Below are 25,245 nucleotides of genomic sequence, written 5' to 3'. Positions count from 1 at the left end.
TGCCGACATACAGTTGCATTCGTGGTCCTTTTATATTCAAGCATCGCATATTCCCGATCGTAATGACACGGTACATTTTAAAAGTCTCACATACCATCTTTTGTGCCGTCTCTTTTTTTTTTTGCAACTTCACAACAGCAACATAATGTACAGCGCTGTATTTGAGCCACAGAGAAAAAAATGAAGGACATGGTGAAAACGTGTATTTTGTGATTAAAGTGAAAATTTTGGTTTTAATCTAGAAATGTCCACTTTAGCCTCATAGTTTACTTTATCATTAATGCAGACCGTTGTAAACGTCATCCCTGTTTTTAATCACTACGAGCTTCTTGGACTTCTTCCTGACCTCACAGCAGCAGCAAGCAGTGATAGATCACCACACAGAACACATTAAACATATGATATTCCAACTCTCTGCACATTTAGAATCCTTGGATTTATACTTGATATCACTTTCATGATGAAATGCATTAAAATATGTATGTTACATCTTACAGATAAATCATTAACTTTGTTTAAATAATGAATACTGTTAATAATTACACACATGGAGTGACACGGTGGCGGAACGGTAGCACTGCTGTCTCGCAGGGGGTCATGTCGCTGGTGTTCCCTACCTGGAGTTTGCATGTTTTCCTGCTGGGTTTCCACAGTGGGCTCCGGTTTCCTTCCAAAGATAGATAGATACATAGATGTGAAAGGCACGATAGATAGATAGATAGATAGATAGATAGATAGATAGATAGATAGATAGATATGAAAGGCGCTATATGATAGATAGATAGATAGATAGATAGATAGATAGATAGATAGATAGATAGATAGACCCTTTATTAATCCCAAGGGAAATTCACATACTCCAGCAGCAACATACTGATAAAAACAATATTAGATTAAAGAGTGATAACAATGCAGGTATAACAGACAATAACTTTGAATAATGTTAACATTTTCTCCGCTGGGTGGAATTGAAGAGTCGCATAGTGTGGGGTCTCCTCAGTCTATCAGTGGAGCAGGATGGTGACAGCAGTCTATCGCTGAAGCTGCTCCTCTGTCTGGAGATGATCCTGTTCAGTGGATGCAGTGGATTCTCCATGACTGACAGGAGTCTGCTCAGCGCCCGTCACTCTGCCACGGATCTCAAACTGTCCAGCTCCGTGCCTACAATAGAGCCTGCCTTCCTCACCAGTTTGTCCAGGCATGAGGCGTCCCTCTTCTTTAAGCTGCCTCCCCAGAACACCACCGCGTAGAAGAGGGTGCTCACCACAACTGTCTGACAGAATATCTGCAGCATCTTATTGCAGATGTTGAAGAACGCCAGGCTTCTAAGGGAGTATAGTCAGCTCTGTCCAAGTACAGGGTGGTCCAGATCTAATTATGCAGATCCAGATCGTCTGGATGACTTTGATTTATGCGGGGACAATTCCAGTTCAGTGCGAACACGATTCTTCATGTCGTCAGTTCGCACACTTCTCGATGGTCTGGGACTTTTCGGGTGATTTTCTATGTAATAAACTTAAGTTATAGTGTAATGAAAATTGCATAATTAGATCTGGACCACCCTATAGTGGAATTTAGGGACATTCAAAACTCAACTTGATGTTATTTTGGAAGAAGGAAGTGGACTGGCAATCGCTGTTGGGCTGAATGGCCTGTTCTTGCCTAGAATGTTCTAAAGAGCAACAGGAAGATGTTGGGGCACCTTTGAGGGCACTACAATGGATCCCAATTAAATTTCGCATCCACCATAAAATACCTCGACTAACTCATAAAGCCTAAAATCACCAAGCTCCACCTTACCTCTCTGATCTTCTACATCTGCATGCCCCTGCCCTCCAAGTCTGATCATCTGTAGTTGGTCCTCTACTTAACATTCCTAGGACCTAGAAGAGTAGTGTGGGTGACAGGGTCTTCATTGTCTCCACACACACTGCTGAGGCATCACAGAAGTCTTTCAAAGCTAAAAAATGGAAAATATTTGAATGGCCAAGCCAGTCACCTGATTTCAACCCATTTGAGCAGGCCTTCCATACGCTGAAGAAAAAACTTAAGTTGAATTGATCCAAACTCGAATAAGTAAAGGAGGCGTGTGACAAGTTTTTCTCTGGTGACGCAGATGACGTCACGCATTGTGCATTCCTGAGGACTCCTGGTAAAAACCATCCAGGCAACGGAGAAAGCAAATATTACAGAATTCAAAATGGCACTGTGGAAAGATGACAAAAAATAACTTCACTAACCTTGACAATCATATTTAGAGAAAAATGAGGGTTGGGTGTATTTAGCTGTTTATCAGGCTCTCCTCCCCACTCGTTTATTAGACGAGTGACTGCGCTCTCATTAGAACATTAGAACACTCTAGACGAGAACAGGCCATTCAGCCCAACACAGCTTGCCAGCCCTATCCACTTATTTCTTCCAAAAAAACATCGAGTCGAGTTTTGAAAGTCCCTAACGTCTTACTGTCTACCACACTACTTGGTCGCTTATTCCAAGTGTCTATCATTATTTGTGTAAAGAAAAACTTCCTAATGTTTGTGCGAAATTTACACTTAACAAGTTTCCAACTCGTCTCCGTGTTCTTGATGAACTCATTTTAAAGTCACCGTCTCGATCCAGTGGACTAATTCACTTCATAATTTTAAACACTTCATTCAGGTCTCCTCTTAATCTCCTGTAAAGGCTCGGCTCTTTTCATCTTTCCTCATAACTCATCCCCTGTAGCCCTGCAATCAGCCTAGTTGCTCTTCTCTGGACCTTTTCTAGTGCTGCTTTGTCCTTTTTGTAGCCTGGAGACCAAAACTGCACTCAGGACTCCAGATGAGGCCTCACCAGTGTGTTATAAAGGCTGAGCAGAACCTCCTGTGACTTGAACTCCACACATCAAGGCGCTATATAAACTGACATTCTGTTAGCCTTCTTAATGGCTTCTGAACACTGTCTGGAAGTCGATAGCTTAGAGTCCACTATGACTCCTAAATCCTTCTCATAAGGTGTACTCTCGATTTCCAGACCTCCCATTGTGTATTCTTCCCCCTACTATTAATTTTGTTTGCTTTTCTGTTTTACTTCTTTGTCTTTTTTAATTTACTATTCTCTAAATCTGTTTAGATTCTTTGTTAAATTCTCTTTTACTGTTAACTTGTTTCCTGGTTTGCTTTAGCGACTGTATTGTGTTGCTTCAGCGATCGGAATGGTGTTTGAAACCATCAGGTGGAGCTTCCTCCTGGACCAATCATATTTATTTATTTATTTTTGTTTCTTTATACATTTTTATAACTTGTAATACGTTAATCTTTTCTAGAGAGTATTTTTCACACTGAAACTTTTAAATTTGTAACATATTGGGCTCTTGCAATATACAGAACTAGCTGGCACCCGCCGTAGCATATGGTGGTGTAAGAATAGAAACAGAAAACGGTGAGAAAGGAATTCAGAAATCAAGAAGAAAGAAATGCTTCTTGAAAGACGCAGTTGTGAATCGGTGTTTTGCTGGAGACTACAGATAATGAGTCGAAACATCTAACCCTAGAAAAAGCCACGTACAACTGACTGTGGCTGACGACTGGTTGTTATAGATTAACGCAAATCTTTGCAAACATAATGCAAGGCAGGATGTTGGAGTCATGTTTGAAGTTAATGACAATGGTACCATGAAGAATCTCGAAAAGAGCTTGAATTTCAGCTTCACCACCATAAACTCCAGATGTTGCCATGGATTGATAGTACTCATGATTTGTTATGATAACTAGACTTGCATTGGAAAGAACAACAGGAAGAACGTCTCCAAATCTGTCCCAATGTGATGCAGCGAAATCTACTGTCCTATGATGTAGTGAGAGTGCATTGCCTTCGTAAATCATTTGTGTCAAGAAATAACCCTCTGATAGGAACAGGCAGTTGCCAGATCCCAGAATAGGGATGACGTTGTACAAAAACCCGTCGATAGAGAAGATACTGTCATTCATTTTACTGTCGGGGGACGCGGTAGACCAAAGGAAGAATAGGAATCGAGAAAAGTGGCGTGGGGGTGTATGGGAGGCCGCAGGCAGCGTGGGGAAGGGTTTGGAAGAAGACAAGTAGGAATCGAGAAATGCAGTGTAGGCTGCGTGTGGGCGGGATCAGTTTTGAAGAGGAAGCAGGATGAACCAGAAGAGAAATATATATATAAGAGAGATTGTCTGTTAGTGTTTGGAAATCTTTATGGCTTCTAAATTTATTTCTAAGTTTATAAATGTTGTTTTTATTAAATTTTGTAATCGATGCAAACATCTTGTATTGCTTGATGTTTTGGATTCCTGTTTGAAATATGCCCTAATTCATTTATTTTTCTCGTAAAATGTTTGTTGGAGTAGAGTTAGGGTTAGGGTTAAGGTACCAAAATCTAATTCCTTGATTTCAAAAACTCCAGTTTAGTCATGTAGTCTTTAATAAAACACTCCCCATAAAGGTGCTAAAAATTAAAAAATCCTTCAGACATAACACACAAAGGGCAAATTTGGAATTGCCGATTAATCGAAAACATACATCTTTAGAAATATCGAAAGAAAGTTGGGTTACCAAGAGGGAAACTCGCACAGGCCTGAGGAGATCATGGAAACTCCACACACCGATAACAACCAGGATTCAAGTGCAATGCCCTGATAGGTGAGGCAGCGCCAACAGCCACCATGCCACCAATATGACACCAAAAGTAACACAACTGCTTTCACAGCACCAGCAGCTCCATCAGTAATGGGCCATGTTAGAAGAACAGATTGCTGCTCTTACATTACACGCAGATACCACGAGAAACAAGTGCCAGCGTTTACTCCACGTCTGATTCCCATTCAGTGCAGTTATTTATATGTCGTCTCAGGAGACACCACAGTCCAAGCTACACAATTGATTTATTAAATCGCACGTAAGAACATTTAGGAGTCCGCTTAAAGTAAAATACAACACTACTTTGTAATTATGCAAAATTATGTAAATAAGAACAGCCTGGTATGCTGCTGTATGTAGAAGAGACTGATATGTGGTGTCATGGCGCCACCCCTTGGTTAGGTCTTAAATTTAATTACTGAACAAATAGCCAAACTGAGACCTTCATCTTATTGCATTGTTGGATCATCAGCTGTTGTCTTCCTAATAATAACTCTGTTAAAAATGATTTCTTTATACGCAGTGCTCCCGTAAATGTGGCAAAGGGCAGAAGAAGAGAACAGTGGTGTGTAAGAGCACGAACCCGTCTCCAAAGCCACAAATCCTTCCAGACAGTGCTTGCATTACAGAGGATAAGCCCAAATCACAAGAAAGCTGCTTTCTGAAACGTTGCCAGAAGCACAAAAAAGTCCAGTGGTTTGTCTCCACCTGGCAAGAGGTAGGTCATTGTTTCTTTCATGTGTTTTTTTCTCTCTCATTTTCATTGTTTTCATCTCTCTTTCTGTTCACTGCTGCCACTCTCGTCATCCTCAGTGCCGTTGTCTCCTTACACTTCTAAATGTGTGTTTTAATCCTGGATGTGGGGCATCTAGGAGACCAAACAGGTGTCCCCAGTGGTGAGTGTGACATTCTCTGCATTGTGCAGGTCTAGGTTGAGCCCCCATAAACAATCTCTTTACTCCCAGCCATGACAGGAAAATTAGTCCTACGCTGAAAATGAATAACGTCTTTATGGTTCATGGTGCAGTGCCTGGACAAAATGGCAGAAACTCAATCCTGAATGGGGAACATTCATAAACTCTTAGAAAGTGGGCCAGTTTAGAATGGCCACCTAACTTAACTCAGATAGATAGATAGATAGATAGATAGATAGATAGATAGATAGATAGATAGATAGATAGATAGATAGATAGATAGATACTGTAGATAGATAGATAGATATGAAAGGCATTATATAATAGATAGAAAGCTAGAATTTAGTATAGTAGTCAGGATAGATAGATAGATAGATAGATAGATAGATAGATAGATAGATATGAAAAGCACTATATAATAGCTAGATACGTATGTGAAAGGCACTATGAATTAAATAGAATTATAGATAGTCTGACGGCTTTTGTGATGGTAACTCTCTGCTGATCCAGGAGGTGTTGCTTCTTCTGCAGACAGGAAGACTGACTGCTCTTCTTCCTTGACATCACTTCTGGTGTCCACCCACCTGGGCCTACCTTCTCTTGTCTGATTACATCATAACTGGAAACAACACCATCTTTGCCAGTTGACGAAAGAGACCCGTGTCCGAAAAGACTGTTTTTTTGGAATTTTACACAAGTTTATTTTGATTTAAAGATCATCCAATTATGCAGGGTAAGCCAAAAGTTGCCCCAACACTCTAATCTTGTTTGTCTGGTTCTTACGGTGGCATAGTCGGCAGGATTCTCAAAGGACTATAATATGACTGAACAGAAAGATGTCACAACGATCATTCAGGCTTTGGCTTCCAAGATCCAGACTCTTAAAGTCCATGTAGGTGGACACCAGAAGTGACTTCAAGAGAGAATTGCTGTCAGTCTCCCTGTCTGTAGAAGGAGGATAAACAGAGACTGCTATCAAATAGTACCACCCTCCTAGATCGACAGAGAATTACCATCACCAAAGCCCTTAAACTGTCTCCTATGTGTACGCTTATGACAATAGAGAGATAGACCCCATATAAGATAGAGATGTGAAATGCAAGATAGATAGATAGATAGATAGGTAGATAGATGTGAAAGGCACTATAAATTAGATTTCTTTTTCTTTTTTCTGTCTTTCATGCAGCAGTACATATGGTATTAAAAGGTACACCTCATGCAAACATCAGTCCCAGTAATGAGGCGTCCTGAGTTGGGGCTGCTTTGCCGCTTTGCTGCCTCTGAGTTTGGACAGGTTGCCATCATCGAGGGGAAAATGAATTTGCAGTTTTATCAAAGTGTTCTATATGATAATATCATGGTGGCTGTCAGCCAGCTAAAGCTCAGTAGAAGTTGGGTGATGCAGCAGGTCAATGACCATAAACATTCAAGTAATTTTGCTAAAGAATGGCTTCAAAATAAGAAAATCCATCTTTCGGAGTAGTATAGTCAGAGCCCAGACCTGAACCCAGTAGAGCTGCTGTGTAATGAGCTGAAGAGAGCTGTTCACCCTAGGTATCCTAAGAATATGGTCGGGCTGAAGTTGTTCATCTTGAACTTTGTGCAGGTCTAATCTGCTGCTGCCAGAAGTGCGTATTTGTGGTTTTGGCTGCCAAAGGAGGAACGGCCAGTTTTTCGATGATTCTTTTTCCACAGCCCATGTATGTTTGCATATTGTGTTTGTCTGCACTTGCGCTCAGATCACAGAGTCCTTTTCTGGGTGGAAAAGCCTTTCTTTTCCAGTTTCTTTCCAGACTTCAGCTAGACATCTGATGAAATCCTATTAAATAATTAATTACAACATCATGCATCCTTCATTTTAAATTTGAACAAATTGCTTCTGTGTTTTGTATTTAATGTAAGTTTACGTTACATATTCAAAGGAGCTAGAGCAAAAAGTCTAAGAAAAACACATGCATCCATTATCCAACCCGCTATATCCTAACTACAGGGTGACGGGGGTCTGCTGGAGCCAATCCCAGCCAACACAGGGCGCATGGCAGGAAACAAACCCCGGGCAGGGTGCCAGCCCACTGCAGGGCACACACACACACCAAACACAATTTAGGATTGCCAATGTGCCTAACCGGCATGTCTTTGGACTGCAGAAGAAAACCGGAGACACGAGGTGAACATGCAAACTCCACGCAGGGAGGACCGGGGGAGCGAACCCAGGTCTCCTAACTGCATGGCAGCAGTGCTACTCACTGAGCCACCATGCCGCCAAGAAAATAACATTTTATCGTAATATTTTATCTTTATTTTATTATCAATAGTGATGCTGATTTGCCGTTCAGCACACACGCCCTCCAGTAAATGAGCACAAATCAGTTTTATGCCCTTAATGACTTCACGTGTCATGCTGATGAAGATGAAGAATTTGGACTGCCATAAGGCCCACTTTTTATTAATCTGATTTACAGCTAATTACATATCGGAGGTTCATTTTTTAATATCCTTCATTATTTCACAAATGTGTCTTGTTCAGGGAGGTCATTTGTTACCACAACACAAATTCTGTTTTATTTAATTAATCGCCAAGTCCAACATTGAAAAAGCCTTGGGGCACCTGATTAATTTACATACATAACCACTAAATTATAAAGTGAGAATTCCTGTTCCAACTTCTTAATGTAATTATAAATTATACTGTAAATCTGACGAGCGTCTGCAAGGGAGTAATTTAATTAACAGCTACGTTAAGCACTGACAAAGTCATCCCTTGTCTGCTGCGTCTGAATAGCTGCCATGTAAGACGTTGGTTATGCTTCATAAACTCTGTTTACAGTATCATGGGATTTAGGGGTCTGCTTGTGCATATTCTGTATTTTTAATCGATTAATATGATGTATTAAAAGTCTCCAGAACTGTACTTTGCAAAATGCAATTTTTTGTATCTTGAATGGAATAAAAGCTGTAATGAGTGGTCCATGAGAATCATTTCACGGAGCGATCGTTCAATAACAAATGTTTCCACATTGTGATTTAACGTGAGGTGCCATTTTTAAATATCAGCTGAATTGTTATTAACATGTAATTTAATTAATACGTCATTATTCAGCCACATTGTGCCCTGTGCATCCAGTATTAGGATATTCCTTAATTGCACACTCCTGCTGGCTGGGATGTTAGAAATATACACTCGCATATATACGTCGGGTCTTGAAACCCAAAAAATCGATCATGAATTCAGACCCCAACTTATACGCCTGTTCAAAAATACAAATTATTATTATTATTATTATTATTTTTTACATCTTCTTGCCTCCTCCAATCTCACACCAGTTTCTCAGACACATCGAATTTTGTTGCAGCAGCACAGTTACAAATTTCTTTTGCCACTTCAACGACTTTTAATTTCAAACCAGCTTCATATTTTCTTCTGATCGAACGCTCCATCGCAGATAAGGGATGTTCTTACGATAAAGGTGCATGAGGGTGTGAGATACAGAAACACTAAACGGTGAAAACGTCTCTTTGGAATAGTTAGGGTATTACCGTGTGGTCACATACTGTAGGCACAATACATAGAAATAAAAGGCCGTGTGCTCCGTGGTTACTCTCTCAGGTGGGCGTTAGCATATCGTAATCTCTTGGACCAATAGCGGGAGTTTTCCGCATTCAACTTATGCGACCGACATTATAACATACCAGAAATGATACAGTAAAATCAAGCCCAGACTTATCCGCGGGAGAATTTAAACGCGAGTATATACGGTAGATAGAGGATATTTTATTTGTCCCCAAGGGGTAATTAAAATTTTAATTTTAATCTGTTCCAACTCTGCGCTAAGACAGACAGGGGGTTTGTAAGTAATCGACAGAAGTTGGGACACCTGTGCAAATTGTTTGCTTTAATTTGCAAGGCTCCATTTACTTGAACCGGGCGGTATTGCCTGGTAGTACAGAGACCTGGGTTCGCTTCCCAGGTCCTCCCTGCGTGCAGTTTGCATGTTCTCCCCGTGTCTGCGTGGGTTTCCTCCGAGTACTCCGGTTTCCTTCCACAGTCCAAAGACATGCAGGTTAGGTGCATTGGCAGTCTTAAAAATCGACCCTAGTGTGTGCTTGGTGTGTGGGTGTGTGTGCCCTGTGGTGGGCTGGCGCCCTGCCCAGGGTTTGTTTCCTGCCTCGCACCCTGTGTTGGCTGGGATTGGCTCCAGCAGACCCCCGTGACCCTGTAGTTAGGATATAGCGGGTTGGATAATGGATGGGGCGGCACGGTGGCGCAGTTAGGAGACCCGGGTTCGCTTCCTGGGTCCTCCCTGCGTGGAGTTTGCATGTTCTCCCCGTGTCTGCGTGGGTTTCCTCCGGCGCTCGGTTTCCTCCCACAATCCAAAGACATGCAGGTTAGGTGGATTGGCGATTCAAAAATGGCCCTAGTGTGTGCTTGGTGTGTGGGTATGTTTGTGTGTGTCCTGCGGTGGGTTGGCACCCTGCCCGGGATTGGTTCCTGCCTTGTGCCCTGTGTTGGCTGGGATTGGCTCCAGCAGACCCCCATGGCCCTGTATTCGGATTCAGCGGGTTTGAAAATGGATGGATGGATAATGGATGGATGGATTTACTTGAACTGCTGCAGAACATCTGTAGATTGTAACCTATTAGTCGTTTCCTGAAAAAAGCCCATTTGGCATATTCTGAAATTTCCTTTTAATTTCAGATTTTGCTAACCTAAACTTTAAAGTTAAACCTCTGGCAGTTTACTGCTCACCTTTTCTCCATTTTAGGTCATTCATTGCATTTCAACTGATTAAATTTGAAGAAAAACGTAGGTGTTCTAAAACTTTTGACTGGTAGTGTATGTATATTGTGGACCATCAGGGGGGCACATCAGCCACCCTGACCCCGACACAGACAGATGCGGGACACAAGTTCAACACACACACGTTTTTTATTTTTCTCTTTTTCCCGTGGGAAACGTGTACAGCACAGTCACAAACACACTTTACTTCTTCTTTCTTTCTCTTTCTTCGCCTCCACTCCTCCTCCAGCAAGCTTTGCCCACCTCCTCCTGACTTTGGCTCCTGGAGAAGTGCCTGCTGGCTCTTTTTTATAAGGCAACTGGAAGTACTCCAGGTACTCGTTGACCTAAATCTGGCCATACCTGGAAGTGCCCACAGAACCCAACAGTGCTGCACCAAACTCCAGCTCTCATGGAGCCCTGCAGGAGTCCGAGGCACTGCTGCAACCCAGGGGGTGCTGCCACCTGGCACTCTGGGGTAGGTAAAGCTCTGCATACACTATCTCTCTCTCCCCCAGTCCTTCTAGCGTAAAGGCGTCCCGGCCGAGTGGAGCGCAGTGCCAGTGTGTGAGGTTCATAAGCATTAGTGCTGTTTCTCACTGACTGTTTAGGAGGCTTGCTATCCTGACGAGGATTTGCTTGCCCAGCCATCAGTACATAATGAAGATGGCTGTGCAGCGTTGCAGGCTTTAGATGGCCTTTAACATCCCAGCTGTGACAGATCGCTGCTGTTCTTGCTGCTCACATTTGAAGCCACCGCTCTTTAGGTTCTCCTCTACAAACGGACAGTGACAGAGTAGCATAATTTTATGTTTCTTTCTCATTTCGATGTTAACCTTTTCTCTCTGCAGTGCTCTGTAACTTGTGGTAAAGGCATTCAGAAGAGGCTCCTGAAATGTGCTGAAAAGGACGATGAAGGAAAATATAAAGAGCTTGCGGCAAAAAAATGTCAGCATATCCCGAAGCCGTCTTTAGACCTCGAGAAGGAATGTGACCTTCCTGCCTGCCCCAGGCCAGCCGCACCTCAGCTTCCCAGCAGTAGTTTAGCCAACTGGTACACCTCTCCATGGTCTCAGGTAAGGTGGACCTCCATTGTCATGCTGTTGTCATGACTACACTAAACAGAAAAAAAAATAATAAAAGATCCTTTCGCTCACCAAGCATGACGTATGAGAACTGATAGATAGATAGATAGATATGAATGGCACTATATGATAGATAGATAGATAGATAGATAGATAGATAGATAGATAGATAGACTTTAGTATGTAGTCAGGGTAAGATAGATAGATAGATAGATAGATAGATAGATAGATAGATAGATAGATAGATAGATAGATAGACTTTAGTATAGTAGATAGATAGATAGATAGATAGATAGATAGATAGATAGATAGATAGATAGATAGATAGATATGAAAGGCAAATATAAAAGATAGATACTTTATTAATCCCAAGAGGAAATTCACATATGATATGATATGATCACAGGAAAATTAAGGGAAGGAATTATTAAGGATAAGATTGAGCAACACATGGTAAGGACAGGAGTTATTAGGAACAGTCAATGTGGGTTCAGAAGAGGGAGGTCGTGTTTTACTAACATGTTGGAATTCTATGAAGTTGCAACAAAAGCATATGATCAAAGTGGAACTTATGATATTATTTATCTGGACTTTCAGAAAGCATTTGATAAGGTGCCACATGAGAGGTTGGGCATCAAATTAAAAGAAGTTGGAGTTCAGGGTGATGTTTTAGATGGGTGCAGAATTGGCTCAGACACAGGAAGCAGAAGATGATGGTGCGAGGAACCTCATCAGAACTGGCTGATGTTAAGAGTGGTGACCAGCAGGGGGTAGTGCAGGGGCCGCTGCTGTTTTTAATATTTATAAATGACTTAGATAGAAATATAAGTAACAAGCTGGTTAAGTTTGCAGATGATGCCAAGATAGGTGGATTAGCAGATAATTTGGAATCCGTTATATCATTACAGAAGGACTTGGATAGCATACAGGCTTGGGCAGATTTGTGGCAGATGAAATTTAATGTCAGTAAATGTAAAGAATTACACATAGGAAGTCAAAATGTGAGGTTTGAATACACAATGGGCGGTCAGAAAATCAAGAGTACACCTTATGAGAACGATTTAGGAGTCATAGTGGACTCTAAGCTATCGACTTCCCAACAGTGTTCAGAAGCCATTAAGAAGGCTAACAGAATGTGAGATTATATAGCGCCTTGATGTGTGGAGTTCAAGTCACAGGAGGTTCTGCTCAACCTTTATAATGCACTGGTGAGGCCTCATCTGGAGTCCTGTGTGCAGTTTTGGTCTCCAGGCTACAAAAAGGACATAGCAGCACTAGAAAAGGTCCAGAGAAGAGCGACTAGGCTGATTCCAGGGCTACAGGGGTTGAATTATCAGGAAAGATTAAAAGAGCTGAGCCTTTACAGTTTAAGGAAAAGAAGATTAAGAGGAGACCTGAGTGAAGTGTTTAAAATTATGAAGGGAATTAGTGCAGTGGATCGAGATGGTGACTTTAAAATGAGTTCATCAAGAACACGGGGACACAGTTGGAAACTTGTTAAGGGTAAATTTCACACAAACATTAGGAAGTTTTTCTTTACACAAAGAACGATAGGCACTTGGAATAAGAGACCAAGTAGTGTGGTTTACAGTAAGACGTTAAGGACTTTCAAAACTCGACTTGATGTTTTCTTGGAAGAAATAAGTGGATAGGACTGGCGAGCTTTGTTGGGCTAAATGGCCTGTTCTCGTCTAGAGTGTTCTAATGTTCTAATGATATCTCAATAAAATAAGTTTTTCCGATTTAATGAAGATGTATTAGTACTGTATATTCAATATATACAGTATATTATATAATATATATAATATGTGAAAAGATTATTTTATATGATGTCAACAGTCAGTTAAGCCAGCACATTCTTTTAAGTTGTAATATATGGACAGTCATGTGACTTGATTTCTCCACACAGCCACACCAAAGCCTTTTCACTACTTGAGCAAGCAGTCATCTATTGACTTGACTTCAGCTCGTCTACAGGAATATCACTTTCCACATGATTTTTAGGTTTTAGTTAAATACAAAGCTACCTGCTTTTTTCATTTTATTTTTTTTTCTATGTGTTGTGGCCACCAGGGGTGCACCTTCTCCCCAAACACCTGACCCACACAGACAGCACTAGTCACCAGTCCAGCAACACACAGGCTTTATTTTGGCTGTGGTGAAAAGTCGAGCAAAATGGCACTTTTTATTGGCTAACTAAAAAGATTGCAATATGTTAGCTTTCTAGGCAACTTAAGCCCCTTCTTCAGGCAAGATGTATATTGTAATCTTTTTAGTTTGCCAATAAAAGGTGCCATTTTGCTTGACTTTTCACTACATTCATAATGGCTAACACGGTACAACACCCTAGTACTTTTGGCTATGGGAACCGCTTGCCTTTTTTGTTTGCTGCACCAGGGAGCACTCCAGGTGGCTAGTTATCGAGGTCCAAAAGCACTCCCAGGTGGGGATGAAACCCGACAAAAGTAGGGCTCGGCGGCTCCCCCTTGGCAGCCCCCATGGAACCCAACAGGGCTGTGCCAAACTCCAACTCTCATGGAGTTTGTAGGAATCCGAGGCTCTGGTGCAACCCAAGGAGGGGCTGCCATCTAGTACTCTGGGGGTGGCAGTGCCTTGTGCATATCTGTTCCCTCGGGTCTTTCCTTTATGAAGGCATCCCGGCCAGGTAAGAGCCCTGGCTATTTGTCACAGTGTCTTAAAGTAAATGTCCTGATGCTACACCTAAGCCATCAATGCCATTTGTGACATGGAAATATGAATTTTTTATATTCTTCATTGTGATAAGAACTTGCTTTGCTGCACTCACTGAAAAATGTAGTTAAATGTTTAGTTCATAAGTCTAATTTAAGTTTGCTTAATGGTAAAGGTCTTAGAAGTATGATAATAATGTCCGCGGTATGAACACAAAGAAGCCACATTTGTGTTTCTGAAGGTGTTCCAGATTATAGTATGATGATACTGAGTGGGCATCGTTTCTGAAAGTGAAAGTGCGCATGCTCAGTACACCAAGGAGGTGGTGTTTGTACAAGGGGCTGTGGTTTGCACTATTGAAGGGGCATGCAATCTGGACATCAAAGTGGACCACCTCCCCATAGGTCATCAGAATCCATCAAACACACCCAAATGGGCTTCGCCCGACACTGCTGCCAGTGTAAATGCTTGGCGAGGCGTAAACTTTAATAAACCTGAGAGAGCCACATTTTTCTTTATAATGAATGCGGCATGAGGATAGGATGACTTTGAAAAAGCAGAATGAATGGTCACTTAGCTTAGTCATTTGGCTCATGGCACTGGGTAAGGAAAAAACTAGTCGAAAAAATAAATAAATCAAAGCTCATTTCAACAGATGGTGCATCACAAACATTTGTAGTGATAAAATGCATTGCATTTATCACTCCAACAGACGACGCATCACAGATAGTTCTAGTGATAAAATGCATTGCATGCATCATTCCAATATATGGAGCATCACAAACATTTGTACTGATAAAATACATTACATTTGTCTTTCCAACCGATGGTGCATTGCAAACATTACCACTCCTTTTATGAATCTTCACTAGTGCTGATTTAACAAATTTTCTTGCCCAGTTACTCAGCTTGCCTAGATAGCTAACTCTAGGAAAAGATCCAGTGTTGCCAGACGTCTTTAATTTTGAATTTGTTAAGGCAACTGTGCTCCTGGGAATAATCTGAACTTTTAAAACTTGAAAAAACCCAATTGTGCTCCACTCACTTAGAATCTGGAACCAATGTAGAAAGCATTTTAAGACGGAGAAGCTTCTATCTGTGGCACCTCTGCAAGAGAACCACCTCTTTCAACCTTCACAGACATATGCAGTTTTTAATATCTGGAAAAAATTTGGAATTAACTTGCTTAGAGATCTTTATATAGACAACGTCTTTGCATCCTATGAACAATTACATTCCAAATTTAACATTCCAGCTACACATTTCTTTCACTATCTTCAAATCAGGAACTTTGTTAAACAGAACCTTCCAGATTTTCCTCATCTTGCACCCTCATCCATGCTGGAAAAATGATTGCTCAATTTCAAGGAGTTAGACTCCATCTCTGCAATATATAAAATCCTTTTACAATCTCTCCCTTTCAAAGATCCAAGAGGACACTGGGAAAAAGATCTCTCAATTAATATATCAGAAGAGGAGTGGAAAGTAGCAATGCAGAGAATTCACTCGAGCTCCATATGCAAAGCATACAATTATACAACTTAAAATTATTTATCGAGCACATCTGTCTCGACTAAAACTCTCCAAAATGTTTCCAGGACATGATCCAACCTGCGAACGTTGCAACCAAGTCCCAGCCTCAACAGGTCACATGTTCTGGGCCTGCACCAAATTAACATTATTCTGGACAAAAATTTTAATTACCTCTCAGACAGCCTTGGACTCACAATCCCTCCTAACCCATTAACAGCTGTGTTTGGGGTTCTTCCAGAGGGGCTTAAAGTGGAGAAGGACAAACAAACTGTGATTGCATTCACTACACTGTTGGCACGCAGACTCATTCTGATAAACTGGAAGAATCCAAACTCTCCTCTTTTAAGTCAGTGGGAAACCGATGTGTTATATTATTTGAAATTGGAAAAAATCAAATACTCAGTTAGAGGATCTGTACAGACTTTTTCAAAACATGGCAGGATCTAATCAGTAATATTTTAAAATAAGTTCATAAAGCACAGAGAATTTTTTTAAATTAGGTATGTTTACAAGCCTTAAATTTAACGTTATTTGGCTTGCTCTCTCTCTCAGGGGTGGGGATCGATCTGTTCTTAACTCAATTTTTCTTTTTGTAAAATCTTGATTGCTTTGTATGGATTGTAATAAAATTAATAAAAATTAAAAAAAAAAAACTTGAAAAAAATAAAAAAATACTAGTTAAGGAAAGGTGACCAGACAGCTTGTCCTTCTCTTTTTAACTGTTGAGCTTCAAATATTTGGCTCATTTAAATATTTGATGCCTTTATCTAAGACAACTTGCAGCGTTTCGGACACCATTGATTACACGTCTTTAATGAGATGACACAGTGTCACAGTGTAGTGAGATCTGAACCAACAGCCTCATAGTTGGAGGCCTGAAGCCTTGCCCACGACTCCACATTGCCTGCCTGCTCTGACGTTTAGCTTCAAGTTTGTTCTCCTGATGTTTCCACGTCTGCCCATTCCCCGGTGTACGATTTAGCCTGCTCCTTCAGGTAACATCATCTACTGGTCATCTTGTCCTGATCAAGTCTCAGACGAGACGAATACAGCAAGAGCTCAGCTGGCAGAAGGAAGAAATTTGAATGGGATGCGTGTTGTATGATAGTAGGGTGGCTGTCCTATGGCTAGGTGGGGGGGTTAAGTTTTGGCCTTCTTGACATTAATTCTAGGTTTGGGGATGGCTTCTGTTAAATTATTAGCATTGTGTTTACTGTCTGCTTACAATAAAAATGGACAGACATTGATTACAACATACGGAGGAAATAAACTATTAATCGTGTGTTTCTTTCACAGTGCACAGTGACCTGCGGAGGTGGTGTTCAAGCTCGCTCCGTGCAATGCTTGGCTTTTGGTAGACCATCCTCAGGATGTCTCCTTCATTCAAAGCCGGTGATGTCTCAAGCCTGCAATACCAACTTCTGCCCATCATTGGAAAAAAAAGGTACCTCTTTATTTTATTTCTGCAAATCTATTGATTATTATAGCACTCACAGGCCACCCCCTCAGAAGTGACTCTGGCACTTGACAGTAAGTGATCTGTGTAGGACGATGAAACTGCGTCATGTAAGAGGGAGGCATCGTTGAGTCTGAATTACTGCGGCTCTTTATGAGTGAGCTTGACCTCAGTACTGCAGGAACACCAGGGGCCATTAGAGGGAGCTCTCTCAATGAAGAAACTCCTCCTTTAGTGCGTCTAAATGTCAGATGGGTCCAGCTGCAGACCACCGGAGCTCTGCGATTCAGTAGCTCCGCTGGACAGCCAATTGGATTGCAGGATTTTGTCACCTCATTTGTTGACTAGAGTCAGATAACACCGAAACACACACACACACATACACCAGCACCCTAATATTAACCATAGCCTAACTGCTCAAAATAATTAAAGGAACACTTTGAAATCACATCAGATCTCAATGGGAGAAAAATCCTGCTGGCTATCTCTACTGATATCTGATATGGTGATGTGTTAGGAACAAAAAGATGGCACATCGTTTGATAGAAATGAAAATGATCAACCTACAGAGGGCTGAATTCAAAGACACCCCAAAAATCAAAGGGAAAAAATTATGCAGCAGGCGGGTTCATTTGGCCGAAATGTCATTGCAGCGACTCCAAATCGTACCCAGTAGTTTGTATGGCCTCCACATGCTTGTATGCATGCCTGACAACGTCCTAATGAGACAACGGATATTATCCTGGGGGATCTCCACCCAGATCTGGACCAGTGCTTCACTGAGCTCCTGGACAGTCTGAGGTGTCGGATGGACCGAAACATAATGACCCTCCCAGAGGTGCTCTATCAGATTGAGGTCAGGCGAGTGAACGTAGGGGCCAGTCAATGGTATCAATTCCTTCATCCTCCAGGAACTGCCCACATACTCTCACCACATGAGGCCGGGCATTGTCATGCACCTATAGGAACCCAGGAGCCACTGCACCAGCATAGGGTCTGACAATGGGTCCAAGGATTTCATTCCGATTCCTAATGGCAGTCAAGGTGCTGTTATCTAGCCAGTAGAGGTCTGTGCATCCCTCCATGGATATGCCTCCCCAGATATATACCATCACTGAGCCACCACCAAACCGCTCATGCTGAATGATGTTACAGGCAACCTAATGTTCTCCACAGCTTCTCCAGACCCTTTCACGTCTGTCACATGTGCTCAGGGTGAACCTGCTCTCATCTGCAAAAAGCACAGGGTGCCAGTGGTGGACCTGCCAATTCTAGTATTCTATGGCAAATGCCAATAGAGCTCCACGGTGCCAGGAGGAGAGTGAGCACAGTGTTCACTAGAGGACATCGAGCCCTCAGGCCACCCTCATGAAGTCTGTTTCTGATTGTTTGGTCAGAGACATTCACACCAGTGGCCTGCCTGATGGAGGTCATTTTGTAGGCTCTGGCAGAGCTCATCCTGTTCCTCCTTACTCCAAAGAAGCAGATACCGGTGGGTCCTGCTGATGGGTCAAGGACCTTCTATGAGGGGCGAGTCCAGCTCTCCTGGAGTAACTGCCTGTCTCCTGGAATCTCCTCCATGCCCCTGAGACTGTGCTGGGAGACACAGCAAACCTTCTGGCAATGGGAAGTACATATTGATGTGCCATCCTGGAGAAGTTGGGCTATCTGTGCAAACTCAGTAGGGTCCAGGTATGGCCTCATGCTACCAGTAGTGACACTGACTGTAGCCAAATGCAAAACGAGTGACAAAACAGATGAGAAGGGAAAAATGTCAGTGGCCTCCCTCCAGCAGCTGAAACTGATGAAAAGGCCCCTCTGCTACTTAACTGACCAGATCAATGGCCCAGAAGTTCCATTGACTTGATGTTATACTCGGATTCAAAAGTGTCCCTTTAATTTTTTTTGAGCAGTATATAAAGTGACAACCTCCTCAACGGAGTGGAGCTCTGGAGGTCCGTAGTTAGAGTCTATTGCTACTTATGCTTCAATAATTTGATTATTCACAGAAACCTGGTTCCTAGAGTGCCATGTAAACCTTTATTCTGCTTAGAGAAATCGGGTTATTGGCCTCTGAACAGACCCCCACCGACAGGTAGATTTCTCCTCACATAACTCATTTTTTGTGGCCATTAAATTGGTGTAGCAAATTCTTCTTCTTCTTCTTCTTCTTCTTCTTCTTCTTCTTCTTCTTCTTTCGGCTGCTCCAGTTACAGGTTGCCACAGCAGATCATCTTGTTCCATATCTTCTTGTTCTCGTCATCTTGCTCTGTCACACCCATCACCTGCATGTCCTCTCTCAGCACATCTATAAACCTTCTCTTAGGCCTTCCTCTTCTCCTCTTACCTGACAGCTCTATCCTTAGCACCCTTCTCCTAATATACCCAGCATCTCTCCTCTGCACATGTCCAAACCAACACAATCTCGCCTCTCTGACTTTGTCTCCCAACTGTCTCACCTGAGCTGACCCTCTAATGTCCTCATTTCTAATTCTGTCCATCCTCGTCACACTTGATGCAAATCTTAGCATTTTTAACTCTGCCACCTCCAGCTCTGTCTCCTGCTTTCTGGTCAGTGCCACCATCTCCAGCCCATATAACACAGCTGGTCTCAATAGTGTCCTGTAGACCTGCCCCTTCACTCTTGCTGATACCCGTCTGTCACCAATCACTCCTGACACTCTTCTCCACCCTCCCTGCCTGTACTCTCCTTTTCACTTCTCTTCCACAATCCCCATTACTCTGTACTGTCGATCCAAAGTATTTAAACTCATCCACCTTCACCAACTCTACTCCCTCCATCCTCACCATTCCACTGACCTCCGTCTCATTCGCACACATGTATTCTGTCTTGGTGTTCCTACTGACCTTCATTCCTCTCCTCTTTAGAGCAGATCTCCACCTCTCCAGGGTCTCCTCAACCTGTTCCCTACTCTCGCTACAAATCACAATGTCATCAGCAAACATCACAGTCCACGGTGACTCCTGTCTCATCTCGTCTGTCAACCTGTCCATCACCATTGCAAATAAGAAAGGGCTCAGAGCCGATCCCTGATGTAATCCCATCTCCAGCTTGAATGCATCTGTCACTCCTACCGCAGACCTCACCACTGTCACAGTTCCCTCGTACATGTCCTGTACCACTCTTACGTACTTCTCTGCCACTCCCGCTTCCTCATACAATACCACAGCTCCTCTTGAGGCACCCTGTCATATGCTTTCTCCAGGTCCACAAAGACGCAATGCAGCTCCTTCTGGCCTTCTCTCTACTTCTCCATCAACATCCTCAGAGCAAACATCTCATCTGTGGTGCTCTTTCTTGGCATGAAACCATCCTGCTGCTCACTAATCATCACCTCACTTCTTATCTGAGCTTCCACTAGTCTTTCCCATAACTTCATGCTGTGGCTCATCAGTTTTATCCCCCTGTAGTTACTACAGTCCTGCACATCCCCCTTATTCTTAAATATCGGCCCACCAGTACACTTCTTCTCCACTCCTCAGGCATCCTCTCACTTTCCAAAATTCCATTAAACAATCTGGTTAAAAACTCCACTGCCATCTCTCCTAAACACCTCCATGTTTCCACAATTATGTCATCTGGACCAACAGCCTTCCCATTCTTCATCCTCTTCATAGCTGTCCTTATTTCCTCTTTTGTGTAGCAAATAAAATAAATAAATAAATAAAAAACAAACATGCTATGTATATGTAATTCATTAATTATTATTATCATAGCTAGGTACCCAGTTCAAAACATAAAACCAACATCAGAAGTGCCATCTTTTACATTGGTGATATCATGTTAAATCAAATGGGCTGAAGGTACAGTACGTGATTGCCATGCATATCAAATGCTATCAGTGACCTCAGATTTGCCCGACATGTTTTAATGGCGGCTCAGTTTCGTGACACTCTCTTTTATGCTTTTTTCGCCAGATGTCACCTGCAAGGATCATTTCAGCTGGTGCTACCTTGTTCCCCAGCATGGAGTTTGCAATCACAAGTTTTATGGCAGGCAGTGCTGCGCTTCGTGCTCTCAGTCAAACCTCTAAGTCCTGATGAACAGTTTGCCGGATTGGAGAGAATGTCATTTCTCTCCCTAGGAAGCAGCCACATAACTGTAAGTCTCACCCAAGCTTTTCTGGTAAGGTCGCCAAACTGCAGAACAGAGCTGGACTTTTTTTTTAAGTTTTGCTGACATGGTGAAAATTCCAAATAGCGACGACTGGACGTGAGCTTTCCGGCCTTGCCAACCTGGACCACCCCACCCACCCCCCCCTCATTTTGAGTGTTTAAGCACTGTTAAGGTCCACGTGAGAAGTCTTAAAACAAGATCTTTGGACCGAGAGAAGTAACGTCAAAAGGAAGAGACACATACGCCATTTAACAGCCCTGCACAGACTTTGCCATTAGAGGAAACTGAAACAGGCTGATCTACATGGCTGATCTGGTCCCGCTCTTCTCAAATTAGTGCTGCGCTTGTCTGAGGGGGCCGTGTTTGAAGCTTTTTCTGATGCCTAAGAATGTTTCTTCAGACAAGTCAAAAGGTCACTGACCAGCAAGTACACAGCTGTGTGCAGAGAACCATGGCGAGGTTTGCTTTTTCCTTTCACAATAGAAATCACAATGTGCCTGGGTTGTCTTTTGGTGTTCTGCAACGGAGGGGAACAAAATAAAAGGGCTGATTATAACCTGTTTGTTTTACCTCATCCACCATTGAGAGAAGCCAAGTGCCAACCCTGCGGCGTGCCACAGCTTCACGGCCTGTCGTCGGCCACTTCCTGGAGATTTGATTTCAATACAATGGTGCTATTCTGAGTTCTGCTGACAAGGAGAATGGTCCTGAGTTGTTACGTGTGCGGAGGTCTCAGAGATAAGACTCGTCCCCATGGCACATTGACGAGGCACAGTAGAGAGGAACGCCAGCCTACGGATGGTTTTATTTCTATGGAAGGGTTTTAACGTCTTTCTTCTGTGCGGTTTTTGCCATTTCAATGGACCCTCTGCTATCTTTCATTGCGTATTGTGGCCTGAATATACGAAATGCATTGCAGATAAGCTCTTTTTTTTTGGCTACTTCTCGGCTTTTTACAGTAGATGTTAAATTTGCAATTACACATTTTCAGGAGTACAGAGCAAAATGAGAATGCAAAATATAACCTTCTGAACTTCAGATTTCTTCTTTCTTCACATGTAAGCACTGAAGCACTCGGCACTCTGGGGGTACGCTGCACACTTGGAAAAATGCCACCTCACCTAGGGACAGTTTCATTTCGGATGATGCTGTTATTTAAGAATTTTACGGTGCAGCTGTACGGTAGTATCGATATTTATGGATTTCTGAAATTTTTTAAATAAATTTTTAATAAAAAGTTTTGTTTGCATTTGTTTTTCCTTTCATTTTGTTGGCTTTCTTTCTCAGGTGTGGCACAATGGTTGGAGCCACTGCCTCACAGGTCTAGACCAGGGGTAGCGCAGCTGTCTCACAGTAAGGAGATCATGGATTTGCATTTCGGGCCTTGCAGTGTTGAAAGTGCTTTGAATAGTCAGAAAAGTGCTACATAAATGTAAAGAATTATTATTATTATTAAAAAAAATCTTGGAAGGCTTGGAAGGAGGCAAGAGGTGATTTTCTTGGAGACACTTTAACATCCCGTGAGACAAGGCAGTAAGGCAAAAGGACAGCTGCTGTACAGCCTTTAAAATGTTCAAAGTGCCACGCGACATGCAGATCACGTGGAAAAGCAGCAGCAGCAGCAGCTGGTTGAGCAAAGAGGAGGTAAAAAAAGCATTTGTTTCCCATTGTATCACTGTTTAAGACAGGGTTTCGGAGGAGTGACTGCATCTCCTTAAAGTGTGTTCAGCCCCCAATCTTGACAACACGCGCAGCAGAGACGTGAAGTGGCAAGTAAGGTAAATATCAAGAAATAAAAAATTACTGAAAATGAATGAAATGAAAATAACAATCTCTTTAAATTATGTAACCAGTTAATCAAACCTGGCGAGCGCAGCGAGCAGGGTTTGGAGCTCCCTAGTTATTATTATTATTATTATTATTATATTAAAAGACTACCAGCTCTGGACAGTGAACCAGTTTACCGAAGGACAATATAATACAATGTAATTAATCTTAATAAAAGGACAAGTGTTTGTGTGTCCATCCATTTGCTGTGTCTCTGTCATTCCAACAGATGACACATCTCAAACATTCTGTTGGAATGACATTTTTCTTTTCAGATTTTATTGTTGTAAAATAACATTCTACACAATCAAGTTGAACATAACAAAACAGAATCAAAAGTATTTTAATATTTGTGAGGCACCATCTGTTGGAATGACCAATGCAATGCATATGTGTTTGCTTTATGCTATTTGGAATGGGATTCGTAAAAGCAGTGTTAATGTTTTTGATTTGCCATCTGCTGGAATGACATATGCAATACAATGCAAATGTCTCTGTTATATGCCCTTTGGTATGGTATTCATAAAAGCATGTTAATATTTGTGTAGCACCATCTGTTGGAATGAAAAATGCAATGCATATGTCCCTTGTATATGCCATATGATATGAATCTGGTATCTCTGTAGCCTGGAGCCTCTACACTGGTGCTCCAAGTAAGTGGGGCTAACTTACTAGACAGCGCTTTGCATTATTTGAGTCAGATAACCCTAACATAACCCTAAATCTTAACCACAGTGAAAAAGGGTGGAGATCTGGGGGTCTAAAACTAGACTCTATTGTTGAGTATTGGAGTCAGCTCCACCTATTTGGAACTCCAGGGTGGGAAGCTTTGGGCTGCAGAGATATATACCCATTTGTTATGGGATTCAGTTAATGTTTGTAATGTGCCATCTCTTGGAATGATAAATGCAATGCATTTTCTTACTACAGATGTTTGTGATGCACCATCTGTTGGAATGGCAGAGACAACTGGAAGTAGACATAGACACATATATACCTTTATAAAACTATAATATAATATAATATAATATAATATAATATAATATAATATAATATAAAAAAACAATAATTATCCACACTTATGTGATCATTTTGTTTGGGTTGGCTGTACCACTTTCCCCACGCTGGAAACCTGGTGTGTCTGTGGTCACAGTGCTAAAGTTTTGACCTTGATCAGTCAATATCTCTTGCTGTTTTCTAATAGTAAGCATGGTCACTCCGTTCTCCATTTACTCCAATGAAGAGCAGCCAGCAGTGGTCTGCTTTTTATGGACTGAAGGTCTTCCAGGGCCAAAATCCATAGAAGGCTTTCTGCACAATACAGAGACAGTGTTTCTCCATGGTAGTGTGTTTACAAACGTATTGAGAAATTCAAAAAATGGTTTTAACCAGTGATAAGCATAAGGAAGGAGCAAGTATGCCCATTCACATCCAGGAAACATTGACCAAAACCAAACCATGATTCTGATGAAACGATGAGGATTTCAACCTGGCACATACGTCCCAATCTCTCCTTCCTTCTCCCTCTAGTCAGGATCCCCTTTGTACTCCTTCAGGTGCAGCATCCTACTGACTATCCATGGAGTGCCGATATGGAACAGTTGAGCTGATCTCACCGATTAGCAGATAATCTGCACATCTCCACATCAAACACCCCTTGGCCGCAAAACACAGAACCTGAGAGGCACTGTTTTTATTTTAAAAATCCTCTCACCGCCATAGACCCCTAATGTGCACCATCACACCTACACACACTCCAATCTGGATCATTGTGGAATCACCAAATAGTCTAAATAAGGCTAATGTCCCACAGAAACATGAGGTGTGGAAAAAATAAATTGGAAATATATTAAAGAAAGAAATTTGACCACACTAGGACTTCTTTGAGTCAGAAACCAGACATGAGGAAGCTTGTTCAAAGCGTCTCTTATTTCTCTTCATGAAGTGGGAGGAACCTGTTACAGTGGTCTGTTAAAGGAATGGACCCTAAGCAGAGGTATCAAGCAATGGTCACAGAGAAATGACAGAATCAGACATTTGTAGATAATTGGGCTTACATTGACAGTACTGGATTAGTGCCTGCGTTACACCCGACCTTCGCTCAGATGGGTTAAAAGACATGAGATGTCCTGGGCAGGATGCACAGCTAAACTTTCATACCCACAATAAACGTCTCATTT

At 42.0% G+C, this 25,245-nt stretch overlaps 1 protein-coding gene across 3 annotated transcripts in view; it reads left to right on the top strand.

Moving 5' to 3' along the window:
• LOC120515670 (A disintegrin and metalloproteinase with thrombospondin motifs 16) overlaps positions 1-22,487 on the top strand; it is a 330,557-nt gene extending 308,070 nt beyond the window's left edge. For all 3 annotated transcript variants that reach the window (XM_039736888.1, XM_039736889.1, XM_039736891.1), the window contains 4 exons: positions 5,168-5,362; positions 11,187-11,411; positions 16,941-17,088; positions 21,040-22,487. In XM_039736888.1, coding sequence (XP_039592822.1) covers positions 5,168-5,362; positions 11,187-11,411; positions 16,941-17,088; positions 21,040-21,155 — 684 coding nt within the window. In that variant the 3' untranslated portion in view covers positions 21,156-22,487. The remainder of the gene's footprint in view (positions 1-5,167; positions 5,363-11,186; positions 11,412-16,940; positions 17,089-21,039) is intronic.
• The last annotated feature ends 2,758 nt before the right edge of the window (positions 22,488-25,245 follow it).

This window comes from Polypterus senegalus, chromosome 15, assembly GCF_016835505.1.
Source record: "Polypterus senegalus isolate Bchr_013 chromosome 15, ASM1683550v1, whole genome shotgun sequence".
In the NCBI taxonomy this organism is placed as follows: Eukaryota; Metazoa; Chordata; class Cladistia; order Polypteriformes; family Polypteridae; genus Polypterus; species Polypterus senegalus.
Note: the sequence above shows the minus strand (reverse complement) of the source record. Positions and strands in the feature narration are given on the sequence as shown.